Source organism: Sebastes umbrosus, chromosome 23, assembly GCF_015220745.1.
Source record: "Sebastes umbrosus isolate fSebUmb1 chromosome 23, fSebUmb1.pri, whole genome shotgun sequence".
Taxonomy (NCBI): Eukaryota; Metazoa; Chordata; class Actinopteri; order Perciformes; family Sebastidae; genus Sebastes; species Sebastes umbrosus.
This window is the reverse complement of record NC_051291.1, coordinates 20,711,959-20,733,352: the sequence shown is the minus strand read 5'-3', so window position 1 is coordinate 20,733,352 and position 21,394 is coordinate 20,711,959. Positions and strand designations below refer to the sequence as shown.

At 39.0% G+C, this 21,394-nt stretch overlaps 1 protein-coding gene across 1 annotated transcript; it reads left to right on the top strand.

Moving 5' to 3' along the window:
* Positions 1-3,016: 3,016 nt before the first annotated feature.
* On the top strand, positions 3,017-21,392 carry dusp16 (dual specificity phosphatase 16). Its single transcript, XM_037761036.1, is given in 15 exon segments — positions 3,017-3,286; positions 12,262-13,041; position 14,299; positions 14,741-14,878; positions 17,182-17,344; positions 18,784-18,851; positions 18,854-18,874; positions 18,877-18,942; positions 19,040-19,086; positions 19,089-19,165; positions 19,774-20,014; positions 20,017-20,134; positions 20,176-20,225; positions 20,227-20,766; positions 20,768-21,392. Coding segments are annotated over 14 exon segments (1,860 nt in total). The 5' UTR covers positions 3,017-3,286; positions 12,262-12,798; the 3' UTR covers positions 20,855-21,392.
* The last annotated feature ends 2 nt before the right edge of the window (positions 21,393-21,394 follow it).

Below are 21,394 nucleotides of genomic sequence, written 5' to 3'. Positions count from 1 at the left end.
CACAAAGCTTCTGGGAGAATGTCCTTTGGACAGATGAGACAAAACTGGAGCTTTTTGGCAAGTCACATCAGCTCTATGTTCACAGACGAAGAGATGAAGCATCCAAAGAAAAGAACACTGTACCTAATGTGAAACATGGAGTAGGCTAGGTTATGTTATGGGGCTGCTTTGTTGCATCTGGCACAGGGTGTCTTGAATCTGTGCAGGGTGCAATGAAATCTCAAGACTATCAAGGCATTCTGGAGCGAAATGTGCTGCCCAGTGTCAGAAAGCTTGGTCTCAGTTGCAGGTCATGGGTCCTCCAACAGGATAATGACCCAAAACACAGCTACCAAGCTTTCTGACACTGGGCAGCACATTTCGCTCCAGAATGCCTTGATAGTCTTCAGATTTCATTGCACCCTGCACAGATTCAAGACACCCTGTGCCAGATGCAGCAAAGTAGCCCCATAACATAACCGAGCCTCCTCCATGTTTCACATTAGGTACAGTGTTCTTTTCTTTGGATGCTTCATTTTTGCGTCTGGGAACATAGAGCTGATGTGACTTGCCAGAAAGCTCCAGTTTTGTCTCATCTGTCCAAAGGACATTCTCCCAGAAGCTTTGTGGCTTGTCAATATGCATTTTAGCATATTCCAGTCTCGCTTTTTTATGATTTGGTGTCCTCCTCGGTTGTCTTCCATTAAGTCCACTTTGGCTCAAACAGTGACGGATGGTGCAATCTGACACTGATGTACCTTGACCTTGGAGTTCACCTCTAATCTCTTTGGAAGTTGTTCTGGGCTCTTTGGTTACCATTCGTATTATCCGTCTCTTCAATATGTCATCAATTTTCCTCTTGCGGCCACGTCCAGGGAGGTTGGCTACAGTCCCATGGACCTTAAACTTCTGAATAATATGTGCAGCTGTAGTCACAGGAACGTCAAGCTGCTTGGAGATGGTCTTATAGCCTTTACCTTTAACATGAAGGTCTATAATGTTCTTTCTGATCTCCTGAGACAACTCTCTCCTTAGCTTTCTGTGGTCCATGTTCAGTGTGGTACACACCATGATACCAAACAGCACAGTGACTACTTTTGACCCTTTAAATAGGCAGACTGACTGATTACAAGTTTGAAGATACCTGTGATGCTATTTACAGGACACACCTTAGTTTAACATGTCCCTATGGTCACATTATTTTACATCTTTTCTAGGGGTACCATCATTTGTTGTCCAGGTCAGTTTCATTAGTTTGTTTTTTAAAATGATTCTGTTGAACCACAATTCAAAAACAATGTCTGATTTTCATTAGTTAATTTTCAGTAAATTTTTATTATTATTACTTTTGTCAGTTTCAAGTTATTTCAGTGACCATTGTGGGGTTTTTTCTCTCTTTAACGGAAGGGTACCAACAACTTTGCCTACGTCTGTATGTGTGTATATACGTTATATATGTATATGACAATAAGGGGGTTTCTGAGCAGTTTTCATAACAGAAATTCTTACAGAAATCTCAAAATGTCAAAGTTTTTGATCCCAAATCACAGCAAGGCTTTTTCTATGGTGTTCCTCAAGGTCTTGGCGTCTTTAACAATGTTTTGAATTAATTAGGGCTGCCGATCCAATACAATATTTAATCGCAATTAATCACATGGTTGTCCAAAATTAATTTTAATTAATTGCAAATGAATCACACTTTTTCTATCTGTTCAAAATTTACCTTAAAGGGAGATTTGTCCAATATTTAATACTCTTATCAACATGGGAGTGGACAAATATGCTGCTTTATGCAAATGTATGTATATATGTATTATTGTAAATCAATTAACAACACAAAACAATGACAAATATTGTTCAGAAAATCCTCACATGTACTACATTTAGCATAAAACAATATGCTCAAATCATAACGGCACAACTGCAGCCCAAAAGGCAACAACAGCTGTCAGTGTGTCAGTGTGCTGACTTGACTATGACTTGCCCCAAACGGTATGTGATTATCATAAAGTGGGCATGTCTGTAAAGGGGAGACTCGTGGATACCCATATAACCCATTTTCATTCACATATCTGGAGGTCAGAGGTCAATGGACCCCTTTAGAAATGGCCACGACAGTGTGTCCAGCTCTGCAGCAGCTCTGATGGTCTCATTCATCAGTGTGAGTTAATCATGCATGAGAATTGCTCCAGTATGAGAACCTTTCAATCTTCTTCTACTTCCATTCACGTCCATTGTTCTCGCTCTGTTTCGCCGTCCTGGAACTGAAACTGAACCAGACTCAGCTGATTAATAAACGCTACGAACACACGTCACTCATTTTTGTGCAATCAACAATTTAAGCAGCTCGTTTAGTTCACCCAACATGAATGTTGGAAACAAAAATACTGAAGAAGAAAGATCCTTTCGATGTTCTGGAAGCTGTGAAGTGACTGCGGTGAACCACAGGGTTCATTACTGGGCCCCACTGATGTTCCTGTGAGTCACCTTCACACATAAGATGAATACATAAGGGAATAATACAAAATAAATAAAATAAGAAGCAAATTAGAAATTGAAAACAGTGTGTTAGAAATATCAACTTATGTAACATTTTATCAATTAATTATGGATACATTTATTTTAATATTATTTTTACTACATTTAATGACATGTAATATTTATTTATTTATCTACTGTTTAATTTCCCCTTTATTTATTTATGTATTTATTTTATATTTATTCATTCATTTTTATATTTATTCCTAATTTTATTTTATATTTATTTTTAAATATGTGTATTTATTTATGTATATATTTAATAATTTATTTACTTATCTACTGTTTAATTCCCCCCCTTCATTTATTTATGTATTTATTTTTAATTTATTTATATTTGCATTTATTTTATATTTATTCATTTATTTTTATATTTACTCCTAATTTTATTTTATATTTATTTTTAAATGTATGTATTTATTTATTGTTTGAACCTTTAGTTGCTTTCTGTCGGCTCAGCCGTTAACTGGGTGCCTGCGCCTTTAAGAAGCCTGTTGAGTTCATTTGACTGGAGCTTCGATGACGACATCCTTTTATTTTTAACGCAGTGACCTCATCGTCTCATCGTCTCTGATGGCAGCAGGAGGACTGAGGCAGCGAGGCGACCTCTTCTTCCTCCTCTTCTTCTTCTCTTCTTCTTCTCTTCTTCACCTCTAACTCTAATTTTATAACGTTACTCCATTAACCTCTCCTCAGTCTCTACTCCCTCTGTAACCGACCTGGACGGTTCTGGAGCCGTTTTGGACTTTTGACGTCGAGTTTTCAAACGGTGAGTTAACGTTAAATTCCCGGTTTAAAGTGTTTAAATCAGCGTCTGGTAAAGTTCCATTACCGTTTAGTCGTGTTGACGGTAACACCACCGTATGTTAAAATGAGTAACGACCGGAACATGACGGAGGGAAATGTCGCTGTGTGTTTTCAGCTTGTTTTTACAGGAGTCGGCCTGGCGACGGTCAGTCGGTCGGTAACAACCGAAACACCGAAACAGAGCCGACAAAATGTCACAGAACGGCTAACTGCTAACGAGAACGGTTAGCTAACGTTAAAGAAACGTCTGAAAATGTCGCCTGAACAGCTCTACAAGTTCACACTAACTCCCTCACTACTCATATTCACTCATTAAATACTGTTTACACTACTTCTTATTAACTGACACATTAAAGTTAAACATTTCCATTAATCTCCCTCTAATGCCAAACCTCCTCAGAATAAATTATTATTATTATTAATAATAATAATAATAATAATAATAATAATAATAATAATAATAATAATAACAGAAGGTTTTAGTAGAGGATGAGTATTCACTACATTACATTTAGCCACCTTAACAATAACCTGCCAGCTCAAAGAAAACCCCTTAATTCTTGATCACTGTTTATACTTATTAACACAACTTTTTATTAGCATTAATTAAAGTTAAATCTTACATTTCCTCTAATCTCCCTCTAATGCCAAACCTCCTTTAAATAACAGTAGTTCTTAGTAGATGGAGTATACGTTTCTTTTACATGAGCTACTTTATGAACAAAACCACTTAAAAAATGTCGTCCAAACGTGTGAAAGGTTCTCTTAAAAGTTGGCCCAAACTATTTTATATTCATATACTTGTGTGTATTTCCTGTTTACACAATCTTTTTTATTTGCTGACATTAAGTTTTAACCTAGATTTACATGAATCCCCCCTTATTTAATGCAAAAAGTTAATGTACACATCTGAAAATGTTGCCCCAATACGTCTTCAAGTTCAACCAAACTGTCTTTACTCATTAAATACTGCTGATCCAACTTTTTATTAGCTGATATTAAAGTTAAATCTGACATTTCCATTAATCTCCCTCTAATCCCAAACCCCCTTTAAATAACAGGAGGTTTTAGATAGAGGATGAGGATTCACTACATTAAATTTGGCCACCTTAATAATAACCTGCGAGCTTAAAAAAAAAGCTTAATTCTTGATCACTGTTTTATACTCATATATTTATAACACAACTTTTTATTAGCATTAATTCAAGATTAAAGTTAAATCTTACATTTCCTCTAATCTCCCTCTAATGCCAAACATCCTTTAAATAAACAGTAGTTTTTAGTAGATGGCGTATACGTTACTTTTACATTAGCTACTTTATGATACCACCTTAGAACAAACCACTTAAAAAATGTCGTCCAACGTGTGTAAAGTTCTCTTAAAAGTTGGCCCAAACTATTTTATACTGATATACTTGTGTGTATTTCCTGTTTACACAACTTTTTATTTGCTGACATTACAGTTTAAACTTAGATTTACATGAATCCCCCCTTATTTAATGCAAAAAATTAATGTAACATCTGAAATGTTGCCCAAATACGTCTACAAGTTCTACCAAACTCCCTCAGTACACATATTTACTCATTTAAATACTGTTTACACTACTTTTTATTAACTGACACATTAAAGTTAAACATTTCCATGAGTCTCCCTCTAATGCCAAACCTCCTCAGAATAACAGGAGGTTTTAGTAGAGGATTCAGAGGATTCACTACATTACATTTAGCCACCTTAATAATAACCTGCCAGCTTAAAGAAACCCCTTAATTCTGATCACTGTTCATACTCATATACTTATTAACACAACTTTTTATTAGCATTAATTAAAGATTAAAGTTCAATCTTACACTTCCTCTAATCTCCCCCTAATGCCAAACCTCCTTTAAATAACAGTAGTTTTTAGTAGATGGAGTTTACGTTACTTTTACATTAGCTACTTTATGATACCACCTTAGAGCAAACCACTTAAAAAATGTCGTCCAAACGTGTGTAAGGTTCTCTTAAAAGTTGGCCAAAAACTATTTTATATTCATATACTTGTGTGTATTTCCTGTTTACACAACTTTTTATTTGCTGACATTAAAGTTTAAACCTTAGATTTACATGTATCCCCCCTTAATTTAATGCAAAAAGTTAATGTAACATCTGAAAATGTTGCCCGAATACGTCTACAAGTTCAAACAAACTGTCTTTTACTCATTAAATACTGCTGACCCAACTTTTTATTAGCTGACACATTAAAGTTAAATCTGACATTTCCATTAATCTCCCTCTAATGCCAAACCTCCTTTAAATAACAGGAGATTTTACTAGATGGAGTATACATTACTTTATAATACCACCTTATGTTAAATTTACATTTCCATTAAATCTCCCTTTAAAAAAGGACAAACCTCCTTAACATAACACAAGTTTTCATTACCTATTTCTCTGATACCATGTTAAATAATAAAATAATATCCTGAAAGTTTGAAGAAAATGTCACCCAAATACTGTATGTGTTAAAGTATACCCAAACTCAGCTTATACTCTTATTTTCTTATTGAATGGTGTTAACAAAACCTTTAATTAGCTGACATTATAGTTCAACCAACATTTAATTCCAAAAGCGTTTTTTAATAAAGAAAGTGATTTGCCAATAACACCTTAAACAAATACCCTTAATCTCAAAAGCCTTTATTTGTTAGTTTAAAGTGGCAGTAGGCAGTATATTTTTGGGCATTATAGGCAAAAATCCCATAATAACCTTTCAGCATATTGTATTTCAAGTGTTCTGAGAGATAACTAGACTTCTGCACCTCTCATGGCTCTGTTTTCAGGCTTTAGAAAATCTAGCCCGTGACGGGAGACTTTGACCAATCACAGGTCATTTCATTGAGAGAGCGTTCCTATTAGCTGTGCTCCGGTCATGTGACCGGAACTTGGCGTTCCTTCGCCAGATTTTACAATGGCGGCGGCGTCACAAACTTTCTCATTTTACAGCTAAACCGTGCACTACAAGATGATTCTGAAAACATTTGAGGAGAGAAATAGGCAATAACGTAACAGAATATTGATTCATATTTGATCAGCGCTGCCTAGTTTGACCGTCTGGTTGGAGTTCGCGAGTGATTGACAACCGGCTCTCATAGACAGCAGCTGGACAGCAGACTCAGATCAGCTCTTACTGCTTGTTTTCCTCCGGTCTGTGAAATCTTGCAGATGCCGTTAGGAGCACCCGGAGGACACAGAGACACCTTTTTTTTTTTTTTTCAGGTACCTGTTTCATGTACTACTGTCACGACTATAGCGATATACCGTTTTATAAATATAACTTTTTTTAATTATCTTTGCTCCAATCTCGCCTACTTCAGCTTTAAGGGCAACGTGACCTAAGAAGTAAAGGAGCCCAGGGGTCATTTAATGGAAAAAAAATACCAAATTTAATGGATCCTTTCACATTAATAATAACTAATAACAACAAAAGACACTACCATAACCTCACTTTATCACCAGACTACACAAACCCCTTAAAATCCACAATATGAACTTTTACATTTCCTTTAGCATGTTTTATAAATGACATCTGGAATTAATGGAGAATTAAGTACATTTAGGGGATAAAATAATGATCTTGATCATATAAGTTGTACAGTGTATATTTTAACTATTTCTTAGCAAAAACAGACTTTCTTTCTCTCACACACAACATGTTATGTATGAGATGTGATGTGTGTTTTATGGTCATAAATTAACCATAATGCTGACTGTAAGACTGAAAACTTCCCTTAATCACGAGATGTTTTTATTTTCACTTTGAGCAGCAGTAGTGGTGTTTCAGAGACGATGCTCCTCATTCAGTCTTATATTATTGTTAAAATGTATGTTAGTGTCACATCACAGATCAGATATTCGGCTGCTGTGATGGTGTTTTATTGTGATTTTAGTCTCATTTGGCTCAGTGAGGAAGTCGTGTGATCTTTGAGAAGTGAGAAGATTGTTTTCCAGCAGATTTAAAGGTCACATTTTAAAGGTCACATCTGAGTGTAAACATGAGTGATGGAGCTGTGAGGTGTCGGTCGGTGTTTAGTGGTTTGTTGGCGGTTTAAATGATGAAAACTCAAAGCAATAATAACAGCTTTATGTAATACTTAAACCCATTAGAGTTATTTATTTATTTATTTATTTATTTATTTTAGGGCTGTAGAAGTTAACGCGATAATAACACGGTAACGCAAAATCGTTTCAACACAACTAGTTTATTTAACGCTCTTTAACGCAATCAATCTTTCGGAGGTTGTAGCAGCTCAGTTTTAAAGCTAGGGTGAAGATACTGATATCATATGAAACGAGAAAACCTAATGAATCCATCGGTACCAGCCATGTTATACTATCTTGTCATTAAGGAGGTTTAAATAACGCTCCAAACTTACACTAAATTTTGGGGAGGAAAAACTGTCATGGCCATTTTCCAAAGGGTCCCTTGACCCCTGACCTCCCAGACATGTGCCTAAATATGGGTTCTATGGGTACCACGAGTCTCCCCTTTACAGGACCGTTTGTTTTAGTTGTGATGTTTCAGAAGGTTTTATAGGCTGGTATTTTTTATATCTGAGTCTTTGTTCTACATGTGAACCAGGTTGTTGAGGTGTCAGTAATCAGCTCTGGTTATATTAAATATATCTGTGTTGATTTTGGGTCGTGGTGAGCTGTGATGTCAGGGGGGTTAAAGTCCTCTGATTGTCTGCTATCACGGCGGAGTTATTAACCTTTGGTCCGAGTCATCAGACAGGTGAACACACCTGCTGCAGGTGGAACCAGGAAGCTACCTGCTCACTAGTTTATATCTGATTCATATCAAGATACATCAGATCTGGTTCCTTTGTGAACTGATTGGTGTTAAAGAGGACCTATTATGCCTTATTTTTATGGAGGATGTAACCTGCCAAAATAAAAAATAAATTAGTAAATTACTCGATAAATGAATAAATATGTCATTAAAAGTAGCAAAAATAATATTAAATATTAAATTAATTAATTAATTGATTAAATGGTGACATAAAATATATATTTCTGTTTTTAATTTGCTTCTTTATTATTTATCTTTGTATTAATTCCCTTATTTATTTACTGTTCTGTTGGAATTTCCCTTTTGTTTATTTATTTATCCATATATTTTTATATTTAAATTTATTTATTTATTTTTGCATTTATTTTTAATTTATTCATTTATTTTAATTTATTTATTTATTTTAGCATTTATTTTGTATTTATTTATTTTTGCACTTATTTTAATTTTTTTTATTTTCTATTTATTTTTAAACGTATGTTTTTATGCATTTATTTCATTATTTATACATGATTTTCCTTTTGCATTTCACCCCTTATTTTAAAATATTCAAAATAAATGTAGCCATTAATTAATTGATCAAATGTGACATAAATTGATATTTCTGTTTTTAATTTGCCTCCTTATTAAACATAATTATGTAGAAATGTATAAAGAAAGAATACAAGAAAATAAATAAGTTTGGGGAAATAAATAAGGGTGTGAAAAGAAAAGGGAAAATTGTGCATAAATACATAAATAAATACGTACATTTAAAAAGAAATATAAAAAAACTAAAAAATAACTGCAAAAAATAAATAAACAAATATAAGAAGAAATATAAAAATAAATGACTGAATATAAAATAAATAAATACATTTTAAAATAATTAAATAAATACATAAATAAATAAAAGGGACAATTACACAGTAGATAGATACATAAATAAATACAATTTAAATGTAGCAAAAATAATATTCAAAATAAATTATAAAAATGTATTGATAAAATGTGTAATAAATAAGTAAATAAATACATAAAAACATAAAGTTAATTGCAAAAATAAATGAATACATTTAAACAATAATAAAATACATTTATGTCACATTTTATCAAATAGTTAATTACTTTTAAATATTATCTTTGCTACATTTAATGACATTTATTCAATTATCAAGTCATCCATTATTTTTCTGATTTTTGACAGGTTCCGTCCTCCATATATTTTCAGGTTTCATTCTCGGACACAAAACAATCCGTCATTTGTTCCTCCAAATATCAAAACTACTGTTATGACTTTTGTTATATTTGAGGAAGTTCAGAAACAAAAGAAGAAGCTGAACGGACCACAGAAGGTCATTTGGTTTCAGTAGATTTTCAGTAGATGATTTAATGAATAAAGTATTTCCGTGTTGACCCTCTGTGACCTGTGAATCCTCCCCATCATCACAGATAAATTAGACTATTTAAAGTATGATTTAATAAATAAAGTATTTCAGTGTTGACCCTCTGTGACCTGTGAATCCTCCCAATCATCACTCAGATATATTTGATAAGATAATAAGAGTCTGATGCTGTTCAGATCTGTTCAGAGGAGTTTGTAGCCGGTAATTAGACTGAGATCAGATATCTGCAGAGGAATGTCCCGGCTTGAAGAAACATAATTGAATCTCATTTCTTCTGGTTTCTAGTGTGAAGAGGAACATGATGTTAGAGACGCCGCCTCAGGCTGATTCAGACGCTTCAGACTGTTTTAACTGCTTCAGAACACACAGAACGTTTTATTATGTTATTTTATTACACTTTATTCTGTTGTTGCTGCGTCTCTGTGCTACTTCCTCTCAACGTAGAGGTGTTGTATTCTTTTAACTTACCAGGACTGTTTGAAATGAAGATTTATTTGATTTGAACAGTTGTATTCCAAGATTTATGATGGATTTTATACACATGTAGAATTTAGGTTTGCCTAGAAACTTGTAGGGGCTGCCCCCCCTACCTATGAGACTAGATATCGTAATATCATAATATGGCTTAAGTGTTGTCTTTTCCTGATTTTAAAGGCCTGAACTACAGTAAAGTGATGTAATTTCCTGAACTTACCAGACTGTATAGCTATTCTATTATTTGCCTTTACCCACTTAGTCATTATATCCACATTACTGATGATAATTTATCAAAAATAGTATTGTCTAAATATTTTGTAAAAGCACCAATAGTCACCCTCGACAATATCGTTGCAATATGGATATCGAGGTATTCGGTAAAGATATTTGATTTTCTCCATATCGTCTAGCCCTACTATGAGCTCACAACAGCTCCATAATCAATACATAAACAGGCCAAATGGATAAAAACAAAGACTTAGCCAATTAACTTTTAATCACATCTTATTCAAATAAAAAAAACATTTCTGACTTCATAGGATCACTGAAACAGTCTGAGTACATGGTCAGGAATTAAACCGTTCTGTTATGTTTGGAGCTGGTGGAGAGTTTTCTGGCTCATGGTGTGACTGATGTGATAGTGTGTGTGTGTGTGTGTGATAATGTGTGTATGATGGCGTGTGATAGTGCGTTGTGATGGCGTGTGGGCTGCTGGAGGAGGAACATGTTTTGGGGATTTTCTTTTGTGTCGGCTCTGTAACTGCTGGTTTTTACAACATGAGGGAATTTCCTGCTGCAGATCAGTGAGTCAGCGTGCAGAGAGGGAACGCGGTTCTGACAGGAAGTTAAAAAGATCTACTTCAATCAGCGAGGTCGGAGCGGACGCGAAGTTAATATTAGAGGCTGTTTCATTTTAAAGAGTTATCAATCAAACAACCTCCAATAATGTGATGACATTTGGTCTTAAAGCTGATGAAGGTTTTCCTGTTTCCAGAGGATGAATCCTCAGCATTTCGATGACCTTCTGACCTTTCCTGTAGCGCCACCTTCAGGACTAAATATCAAAATCTAATGATCAGGTTGGCATGATATTTACTGATTTCGCTCCATGTTAGTTCAGATTCACCAAAGTCACACAATAACACCAACAAACTAACCGATCGACGCAGCGGTACACCAGCGAACGCACTGTTTTGTTCACTTTTTAACATATAAAAATAGGGTCATCAAACTGTGGAGGACAGAAGCTGCCAAATCAAAATAAATAAATAAATAAATGACTCGATAAAGCATGAATTGAATAAAATGTGGTATAAATTTATATTTCTGTTTTAATTTGCTTCTTTATTTATTTACCTTTAATCCTATCTACCCTGTCTTCTATTTCATTTTCCACTTTAAATTAATTTTGATTAAGTTTTAAATAATTAATTATTCTTAAAATATATATTTTAAAGTTTGTTGTCCCAATAAATAAATAAATACATATGATTTAAGAATTAATAAGTACATTTAAATAAATTAAAAATAAATGCAGAAATAAATAAATGGATTTAAATGTTAATAAAAAAAGTGGAAAATTAAATAGAAGACTAGATAGATAAGGGAATGAATACAAAGGTAAATAAATAAAGAAGCAAATTAAAACAAATATCAATAATGTCACATTTCATCAAATTAATTAATGCCTACATTTATTTATAATATTATTTTTTTACAGATTTATTTTTTTTATTTATGGAGTTCAATTATTTATTTATTTTGGCAGGTTCTGTCCTCCATAGAAAACAGCCAAACATTACACGTATAAATAAATAATTAATTAATAAGTATTTGTTGCATTAGTGATTAGTGAGTCAAACCAGAACCAGATCATCTGTTTTAGTTGTTTGACGAAAAAAGTTTTGCCGAACCGTCAACATCACAAACAAACTAACTGATTGATGCAGCGGTAGACCAGCTACTCCCCTGTTCTGAGAGGTACAAATTACTGGTTTTTGTGAATGGAGTCTGGTGGCTTTGAAGAGAGCGATATAACGGCATTCAGTTCCCTATTCAGAACCATCCCTTTAACACTATCCAGGTGGTTTCTTAGCAACGCAAAGACACCAGGCGGCAGCGTAGGATGCCTACAGAACAGAGAAAATAGAAAATCTGAATGATGTATTATTTATGAATGTTTGTAGATTACTAATCATAAAGAGACTGAATACAAATCTGACTCTGTTTTTGTTTCTGTCCCAAAGTGTGAAACCAGCTCAGCATGAAGACCATGGATTAGGGTGCAGAGTGATGTCATCAGTGCTCAGTCCAGGAGCAACGTCGCCTTTTGTTTCACACCTGCGTGGTGTGAAGGAGACCCCCCCGACCCCGTCCTCGTCGGCCTGCATGCCACCGAGAGACTGTACACAAAGAAACACTCTTTCAGTCAGTTAGTTAGTTAGTTAGTTAGTTAGTTAGAGGGGGTTTGGTTCCTGCCTTTCAGGCAGAGTGAGACCCTCCTCTCTCTCTCTGTCTGTCTCTGGGATCTGGGCTGCCAAGCCGCCATCAGGATGACATCATACCCGACCGACACAATGGAGCTCTTGATCCTCTGAGGTTCCTCGCAGGCTGCGTCACTGCGCTGGACCGCCGGCCCGGGACGCCAGGAGGAGGAGGAGAAGGAGGGGGAGGAGGACTACCGTCAGGGAGAAAGGGGGGTGGGGTGTGGGGGGTGGGGGGAGGGAGGGACCGGGAGGGGGAAGTGGTTTTGACATGTCGGAGCATCCTGCGGGACCAGCATCATGGTCCAGGTCCAGTCCGGGATGGCCGGAGCGGCGCGGCCCATCGGGGCCGAGGCTCTGGTGGCGCTGCTGGAGGGGGGGCTGGACCGGGTGGTGCTGATCGACAGCCGGTCCTTCGTGGACTACAACGCCTCGCACATCCTGGAGGCGGTCAACGTGAACTGCTCCAAGCTGATGAAGAGGAGGCTGCAGCAGGACAAGGTCCAGATCGCTGAACTGCTGCAGCACTCGGCCAAGAAGAAGGTAAACACACAGAACCAGCAGGGTCAGAACCTGGTCCACTACAGGTGCATTCAGGTGTTACTGTAAATCATTGGAGGAGATGAAGATAGTGTAAAACACTGAGAGACAGAAATGTCCCTCCTTCTCTTCTAAGAAAATAAATCAAAAAATAAATGCAAACATAAATACATTTAAAGTTAACATAAATAAATGACTTGATAAATAAATAAATATGTTATTAAATATAACAAACATAATATCAAAAATAAATGTAGGCATTAATTAATTGATAACATGTGACATGAATTTATATTTCTGTTTAAATTTGCTTCATTTATTTACTTACCTTTTGTTTTAATTCCCCCGATATACATAAATACATATGATTCATACTGAATAAATACATTTAAATAAATAAAAAAAGAAATGCAAAAATAAAGAAAATACATTGAAAAGTTAATAAAATAAAGAAATAATTGAATGAATTAATGACTCGATAAAGGAATTGATTAATCGCTAAAATGTAACATAAATTGATATTTCTGTTTTAATTACTTCATTTATGTATTTACCTTTTCTATTAATCCCCCTATCTACACATAAATAAATAAATAAATATGATTTAATAATGAATAAATACATTTAAATAATAAAAAAATACATCTAAAAATAAAGAAATAATTGAAAAGTTAATCAAAATAAATAAAATAACTTGATAAATAAATAATATGCCATTAAATATGCTAAAAATAATATTAAAACTAAATGTATGATATTTCTGTTTAATTTGTGTTATTTATTTACCTTTTGTGTTATTTTCCCCCAGTAATATTACATTAAATAAATATATATAATTTAATTAATTAATACATTTTAGTGATGAAAAAATAAATGCAAAAATAAAATAAATAAAAGTGGAAAATTAAATAGAAGAGTAGATAGATACACATACATTTGGATTTACTGAGTTGTGACTCCGACACCTCCGGAGGTGAATTATTCAGTTTTCTTCCTGAGATTTAAAAGTCAAATTAAAAGTATTAAACATAAAAATGCTGTTGCAGTGTACTTATTATTTATTTGCTGTCATTCTTTAAGTCATCAGATTTCAGGAAACTAATATTTTACTAGAGGAGTACCCCCTGATCCCCCCTGTGGTTATAAATCCTCCCTCTATCTGATGTCTGCCGTCTCTCTGCACTCTCTCTGCTCTCTCTCTAACCTCCTCTGATCGTGGGCGTTTGACCTCACAACAGTATATTTATATTTAACAAAGAGCGTTGGCGAGCAGCGGAGGCCGCTCCTCCCTTTCTGTGGTGTCGTGTTAAACTGGAATAACGGCTTCGAGGGGAAGCTCGGCGGCTCCTTTTTTATTATCTGAGGCAACATTTTCCGTCCGATTATGAGCTGTAATTAATTCTGTGAGCAGCGAGGAGAGAAAGCAGAGTTTCCTCGAGTGAGGACGAGTTGTAACGCCGCCAAACCAGCGTGGTTTAGTTCTCCGCTGAGAGGAAGACGGGTTTCACCTTCACACTGGGAGGCTAATACATCACTATAGACAGACCACAGCTCAGGTCTTAGCGTGGAAGTTAGATCCATCATTTCTGACGGGTCTCAGTTACGAGCATCACATGAATGTTTAATCTGAGTAACTGTAATAAAAGCGTCTGTTATATTATAATGAACTAAAGGTGTCTCTTTGTGTCTCTGTGTGTTGTAGTGGAGCTGCAGGGCGATCAGGAGGTGGTTGTTTACGATCAGAGTTCTTCAGATCCAGCGTCTCTCAGCTCCGAGTCTTTCCTCAGCGTCCTGCTGTTGAAACTGGAGCGGAGCTTCCCCTCCGTTCACCTGCTCTCAGGTTAGTACAGCTTAAAACATCCACAGGACCGATGCCGACCTCACATCAGACCACTTCTCTAGCCATTCACGCTCGCAGACATATGTCCAATGTTGAAATAAAATCCGAGAGTTTTCTAGAGTTGTGGCGCTCTAATCCCATAAAATCAAAACAATTTCTATTATTATCATAAGTTCAATGATGCGAACATACTCAACAACCATTAGGAGGATACTTGCCAGCTAACGGTAGCTACGGAATGTTTGCTATTAGCCTACGAGCTAACCATACGTTTCAGCTGAAACTGCTGGCTTTCAATCACATCAATCGACACACAGAGACAGACCGCTAAACGTTAGCTTTGCAAGTAGCCCCGTTTGAGACAGTGGTTGGCCAGCTAGCTATCTTATATAGCATACTCTCTGCAGCTTTTTTCCTTCACCGCTCTATCGTGATACAAATGGGAGGACACGTCAAAGAGGAACTCTTGTTCACGCCATAACTCCACCAGTTCTCTCCATGTTTACTTTCTACTTCCTGTTTGGTGCTGGAGAGAGCGCTTCCTATTGGTTGTTGACAATGCTTGCGTCATTGAACTTAAGATAATATTAAAACTTGTTTGATTTTTATCAGAAGATGAGAAAAAGGCTGACTTAAGACAGCTTAGACTGAGTTTTATGACCACCTTATGCACTAAACTATTCAAGATCACGGCCCAGCGCGACGCAACTCTAGAAAAACTCTGCGACAGTGAAATCAAGTTGAAAAGTTGTTTAGTTTAAGGTCGGCATCAGAATCCTATAAAACCCCTCTTGAGAGAGACTAGTTCGAGTTAATAGAAGAAACTTGTTGATTAATATTTTTTAAACCCAGCTTCCATGTGTTTTTCCAGTCTTTTTTTTGTTGCTGCTGTTGAACAGAGAGTTTCAGTCTCTTGTGATAAAGCAGTTTATTAGTTTGACCGACAGGCGGGCAGACTGCAGGCGTCCTCCCTTCTTTCACTGAGGGTTACGTTATGTAACCATGATGTCATGCTGCTCTGGCGACTCCACCCCTCACATGTAAAAAAAAAAAAGAAGACCCACAACCACTCGGTCAAAGGTTTCACAGTTACACAACAACTAGTGCTATCTGCTGTGAGTACATGAGAAAATGAGCATCAATATTTACTTTAACAGGAGGGAAGTTTAGAGAGAAAAGAGGATCATAATCTGACTTTAAATATGAGGCTGTAGCAGTAAAGTTTATAAAATATAAACTTTTTTCATTTTTTTTTTCATTAAAGATGAGAAACTAGTTAAAAACTGGAGATCTTTTTCCACTAATTTTAATCAAAACATTAACCATGAACACTCACTGTAGTTTATTCATTACATTAAATTTTTTGTGACACCCTTTGGATCAGTGATAAAGTGCCACTGACAACAACACATCAACATTCCTTCCATTTCACACTGACAAACCCAACCACACCGGCACATTTCGCCCCAGTGTCTGCTGACACTAAACAACTAGACTAGAGCACCACATGTGGATTCATCCGCCACTGAAAATAGTCCTCAAAAGGTCACTATTTCTTCCTGTTGGTCTGATAGAAACCACAGTGAGCAGCTGTTTGAGGAATTAGTCTTTTTATGAATTATGTTTTCGTCCGTCCTGTTCTTGTGATAAATTAAATGTGGCACAAACGTCCACCTGGACTCTTGGACTGATTTAGATTTTGGTGGTCAAAGGTCACTGTGACCTCACAGAACACGCTACTGGCATCATAACTCCAGAATTCATATGTTAATTATAACAATTTAACGAGAAATGTCCAACAGGATAAAATGATGAAGTGATGACATTTGGCCGACCGGCTCCTCGGGGACCGCAGTATCAACAGCACATGAGGATGAATGGCCGCCCGTCTCCCTCCACGCCGCTCACCAGGTGAGCGAGCGAGGAGTCGCGACAGAGGGGGAGCCGTTCATCTGCATGCACCGCCGGCCGGCTGCAGTGACAATGAACCGGCCAAAAACGGCAACGCCTCCCCCTCGGGGGGGGAAAAAGGCAGAAGAAGTGAGCCAGTAAATAGCGAAGCGGTCCGTTTCATTACTTTGTATTCATGTAATAAATCTACAATTGTTAGTTAGGTGGTAATCTGCAGGAGAAATGATGCACAACAACAAAACTTCAGTTCTAATAATGATCTGCTGATAGTGATCAATTGGACCTGGACAGACGTGATCACTAGAAGAGGTTTCGTCTGTATGAGGGTTCATGTAAACACACCTACTGAGAACAGAGGATCATACCTGTGTCTATATGTTGGTTCATCTCAGGTGGGTTCTCCGGGTTCTCCCACCTGTTTCTGGTCTGTGTGAGGGGAAGTTCCAGTCTGGTTCCCTCCTGTATGTCTCAGCCCTGCCTCCCCGTCACCAACACCGGACCGACCCGCATCCTGCATCACCTGTACCTGGGCTGTCAGAGAGACGTCCTCAACAAGGTTAATAATCGGAGATCAGCTGTTCACACTCAGGTTTTCAGTGTCACACAGTCACAAACCACCTGTTGGATAATTATACGTCTTTTAGTTGTGTTTAGATGCAGACCATCGTTACTAAAACACCTGAGTGTCACAGTGATTTCCCTGTCTGAATGCTCACATGTAAAAATCTGATTCAGAACCAGAGGCCTGTACTACGAAGCGAGTTCAACATACCAGGGTATCTTCTCGTTAGCTGGTTTAACGAACCCCTAACAAACAAGATCACGCTAAACAATCATATGAAGGTGGTTATCAACTCGGTAAATCAACCCAGGGTTTCTCAGTCTGGTTATGAGCGCGTTCACATGATCGGGGAGGTGTTTGCAGCATCTGACCAATCAACAGACATTGACAAGTCTGCTGACTTGCAGACAGACAGGCAGAGTGGCACATTTTACAAGGAAGAGTGAACTATATTAGACAAATACGAAGAAGTTAAACACATAATCAGACTAAAAGTAACACAGTTGAAGCTGCCAAATGCAGGAAAACCAGCTGGTGAAAGAAAAAAACTCCTGATGAGTGAAGCGTAAATTAAACAGACTATTAATTTAGCGGAAACACTCTAAAGTCAGATAAATTCGTCTAGATATAAATAGCTTTAAGAAATGTAATGGATGGATGGTTACACCTCATTATGCCCATTAATAAATACGGGGTGTGTATAACTATTTCAACCTTCTTTAAGCTGCGTCCTCGTCTCCGGCCAGTGTGAAAACGGACTCAAGAGCAAGTATAACAATAAGTATAAAAACATAATTCAAAGCGGTAAACAACCTCAGCATAAATCCAGCTTGTCCTTCCTGCATCTGTCAGTTTAAACTGTGTTGTTTTTTTAGTCTGGATTATGACCTTAAACCTCTTCATATTTGTTTAATATTACCATTACAATCTGCGCACTGAGCTCTGATTGGTCAGTAAGCGGTGCTTTTATACGAGTTGATCTCTTATCTGAACATAACCTGCTCCTGAGCAGGTTAGCTGTTCAGCATCAGTTACCATGGCGATCTACCCCGGGTAAGAAGTGATCCACCTTCGTAGGACGGGAAACCCCCTGAAGTTACCTCGCTAACCGCAAATCCTGCTTCGTAGTACAGGCCTCAGGTTCTGTGTTTTACGTCCAGCTGGAAGTAAATGCCTCTAAAGTTGTCCTTAAATAAGGAACCTCTTAAGAGATTCTGTGCAAACACCTTTAAGTAAACCCATCAGCTAAGAGGAAAGTAAGCCTTAAGTGTCATTCGTACAGAGAAACTCAACTGGCCCCCAGATCTGATCTCTGATGAACAAGATCACGTTAGCCTGTAGGAAACCAGGTCCTGGTCTCTGATGAAACAGCGATCACCATAGCTTAGAAGAACCCAGGTCCTGATCCCTCATCTGGTTTTGTGTTTTCCAGGACCCTGATGCAGCAGAACGACATCGTGTACGTCCTGAACGCCAGTAACACGTGCCCCAAACCGGACTTCATCCAGAGTCCCACTTCCTGAGGGTCCTGTCAACGACTCGTTCTGTGAGGAAGATCCTGCGTGGCTGGACCGATCCGTGGAGTTCATAGGTGAATATATGAGCATCTATCAGAGTAAATACTCCTGATAGTCCAGATAAGAGCTGGTCTCAGGTCGGTCTGAACCTCTCTGTGTGTGTGTTTTCAGAGAAGGCTAAAGCCTCCAACTCCCGGGTCCTGGTTCACTGTCTGGCCGGGGATCGCTCCGCTCCGCCACTATCGCCATCGCCTACATCATGAAGAGGATGGACATGTCTCTGGACGAGGCCTACAGGTGAGACACAGGAAACTACAGACAGGTTTATCAAATATAAACGTCCACTCAGCCGTTAGCAGCAAGCAGTGACGTAGGTTAGCACGGTCAGTTTAATCGATAAGGTTCTGAATAATGTGAACGTTAGCACTAGCTGAGTCAACGTTAGCTGTGATCAGTTTGGAAATAAACTGAAAGAAGTGATTTTACCAAGAAGTAAAACCAGCAATTTTAACCTCTCAGAACAGGGGGGTTGCTGGTCTACCCGCTGCATCCATCAGTTAGTTAGTTTGTGTTATTGTGTGACTTTCTGATCTGAACAGAGACCAGAGAAACTGAATCCTACATTTCCCATAATGCAGTTTGAGAGGTGTCTTGTTAAAGCCTCCTACGGTCAGTGTTTTTATTCAGTGTATTACGTGACCTCTGAAACTATTTCCTCAGTGGATGTTACACAACGTCAGCTTTGACATCGAGTTCAGCTTTCCTGTTTGGTGTTCATCGTCCACATTCCTGTCCTCCGTCCGTCCCTCGTTAACCTCATTAATTAACGTGTCTCTGAGTGTCTCTGTTAATTAGAGCCCATCGTTATGATCCTCTCTAATGGTTCCTTTCTTTGTGTCGTTGAGGTTTGTGAAGGAGAAGAGGCCGACCATCTCGCCCAACTTCAACTTCCTGGGTCAGCTGCTGGACTTTGAGAAGAAGATCAAGAGTCCTCCCGGTACGGAGACCAAACTCAAGTTCCTCCATCCTCCAGAGGTTCAGCAGCGAGTCCCGGTTCAACCTGAGGACCTGGATCAGGAGGCCCCGGCGGGTCCAGGTCTGGCCCTGCTGGAGCCCCTCACCCTGCCGTTGTTTCTCGCCGACGCCCCCCGAGGAGCTGCCTGCTGGCTCAGGCTCTGAGCGGCCTGCAGCTCGCCGACGGACCCGAAGACAGCGCCCGGCTGAAGCGCTCCTTCTCTCTGGCCATCAAGTCGTACGGCGAGCCGGGCAGGCAGCGCTCCTCACCCGGGTGTTCGTCCCTCACGGAGGGTCAGGGGACGCTGGCGAGTTCTTCAAACCGTCTGGCTTCAAAGAGGTGTACCAGTAAGCCGTGCCAGTTCTCGCCGGTGGAGGAGGTGTCGGAGCAGTCCACACCGGAGCAGAGCCCCGACAAGGAGGAGGCCGGTGCGCCGGAGCGAGTCGCACCGCCGCCGCCAGCTTCCAAACCGCCACCTGCTGCTCCAAACTGTTCGCTGCACCGGAGCGGCAGCATGGAGGAGAACGCCACCAGCTTCCTGTTCGGCCTCTCCCGCAGCCAGCAGCATCTGGCCAAACCGGGACCCGGCGGCGCCCTGAAGGGCTGGCACTCGGACATCCTGCTGGGCCCCGTCACCGTCTCCACGTCCTCGCTGGCCGGCGGCTGGTACCTGTCCTCCGACTCCACTCGTTTCTACTCCACCTCGGCCATCCTGAGCGGCGGCGGCTTCGCGGCCTACAGCTGCGGCCACGGCCTGGAGGCGGTGCGGCGGCGCAGCCATCAGAGGACAGGTGACCGCGGTGACTCGAGGAGGAGCTGGCACGAAGAGAGCAGCTTCGAGAAACAGCTGAAGAGACGCAGCTGCCAGATGGAGTTCGGAGACGGGGAGGACAGACAGCCGGTCCAGAGAGGACATGGGGGGCAGCCAGTCCAGCTTCTCTGGCAGCATGGAGGTCATCGAGGTCTCCTGATCCTGGTCCTGAGCTTGGTCCTGGTCCTGGTCCTGGTCCTGGTCCTGGTCCTGGTCCTGGTCTTGGTCCTGAGACATTTTCAGAGATCTCTGTCAGGATGAGTCTGACTGAAGCAGCTTCGTCTCTACTGACGCTTCAGTGACGTTCAGAATAACATGCAACAACACATCGGCCCGCTTCGCCTCGCTGAGCGCCGTGTCGATGCCATCACGCTCCGACTGGTCCTCTCAGACAGAAGCAGTCGAGCTCGAGACTGACGTCATCACCGTATCGATCCAAATATCAGACTGTTTTTATCTGGAGATTACGTTTGAAAGGTTTTTCTGTTGTTTTTTTGAATGGAGAGCTGAGAGAGAGTGTTGTATTGTGGGTTGTTTTTAGCCTTAATGTTGCTAAGCTAACAGTGTGTTTATAGTGAGTGTGTGAGAGTTTAAGCTGCAGGAGTTTCTGGAGGAAATGGACTCCTGATGAGTTTGTGACTGATAATCATAGAAAGGTTGTGTATTCTGAGAGAAGTCTTGAAGGACTCTGTTGGTGTCT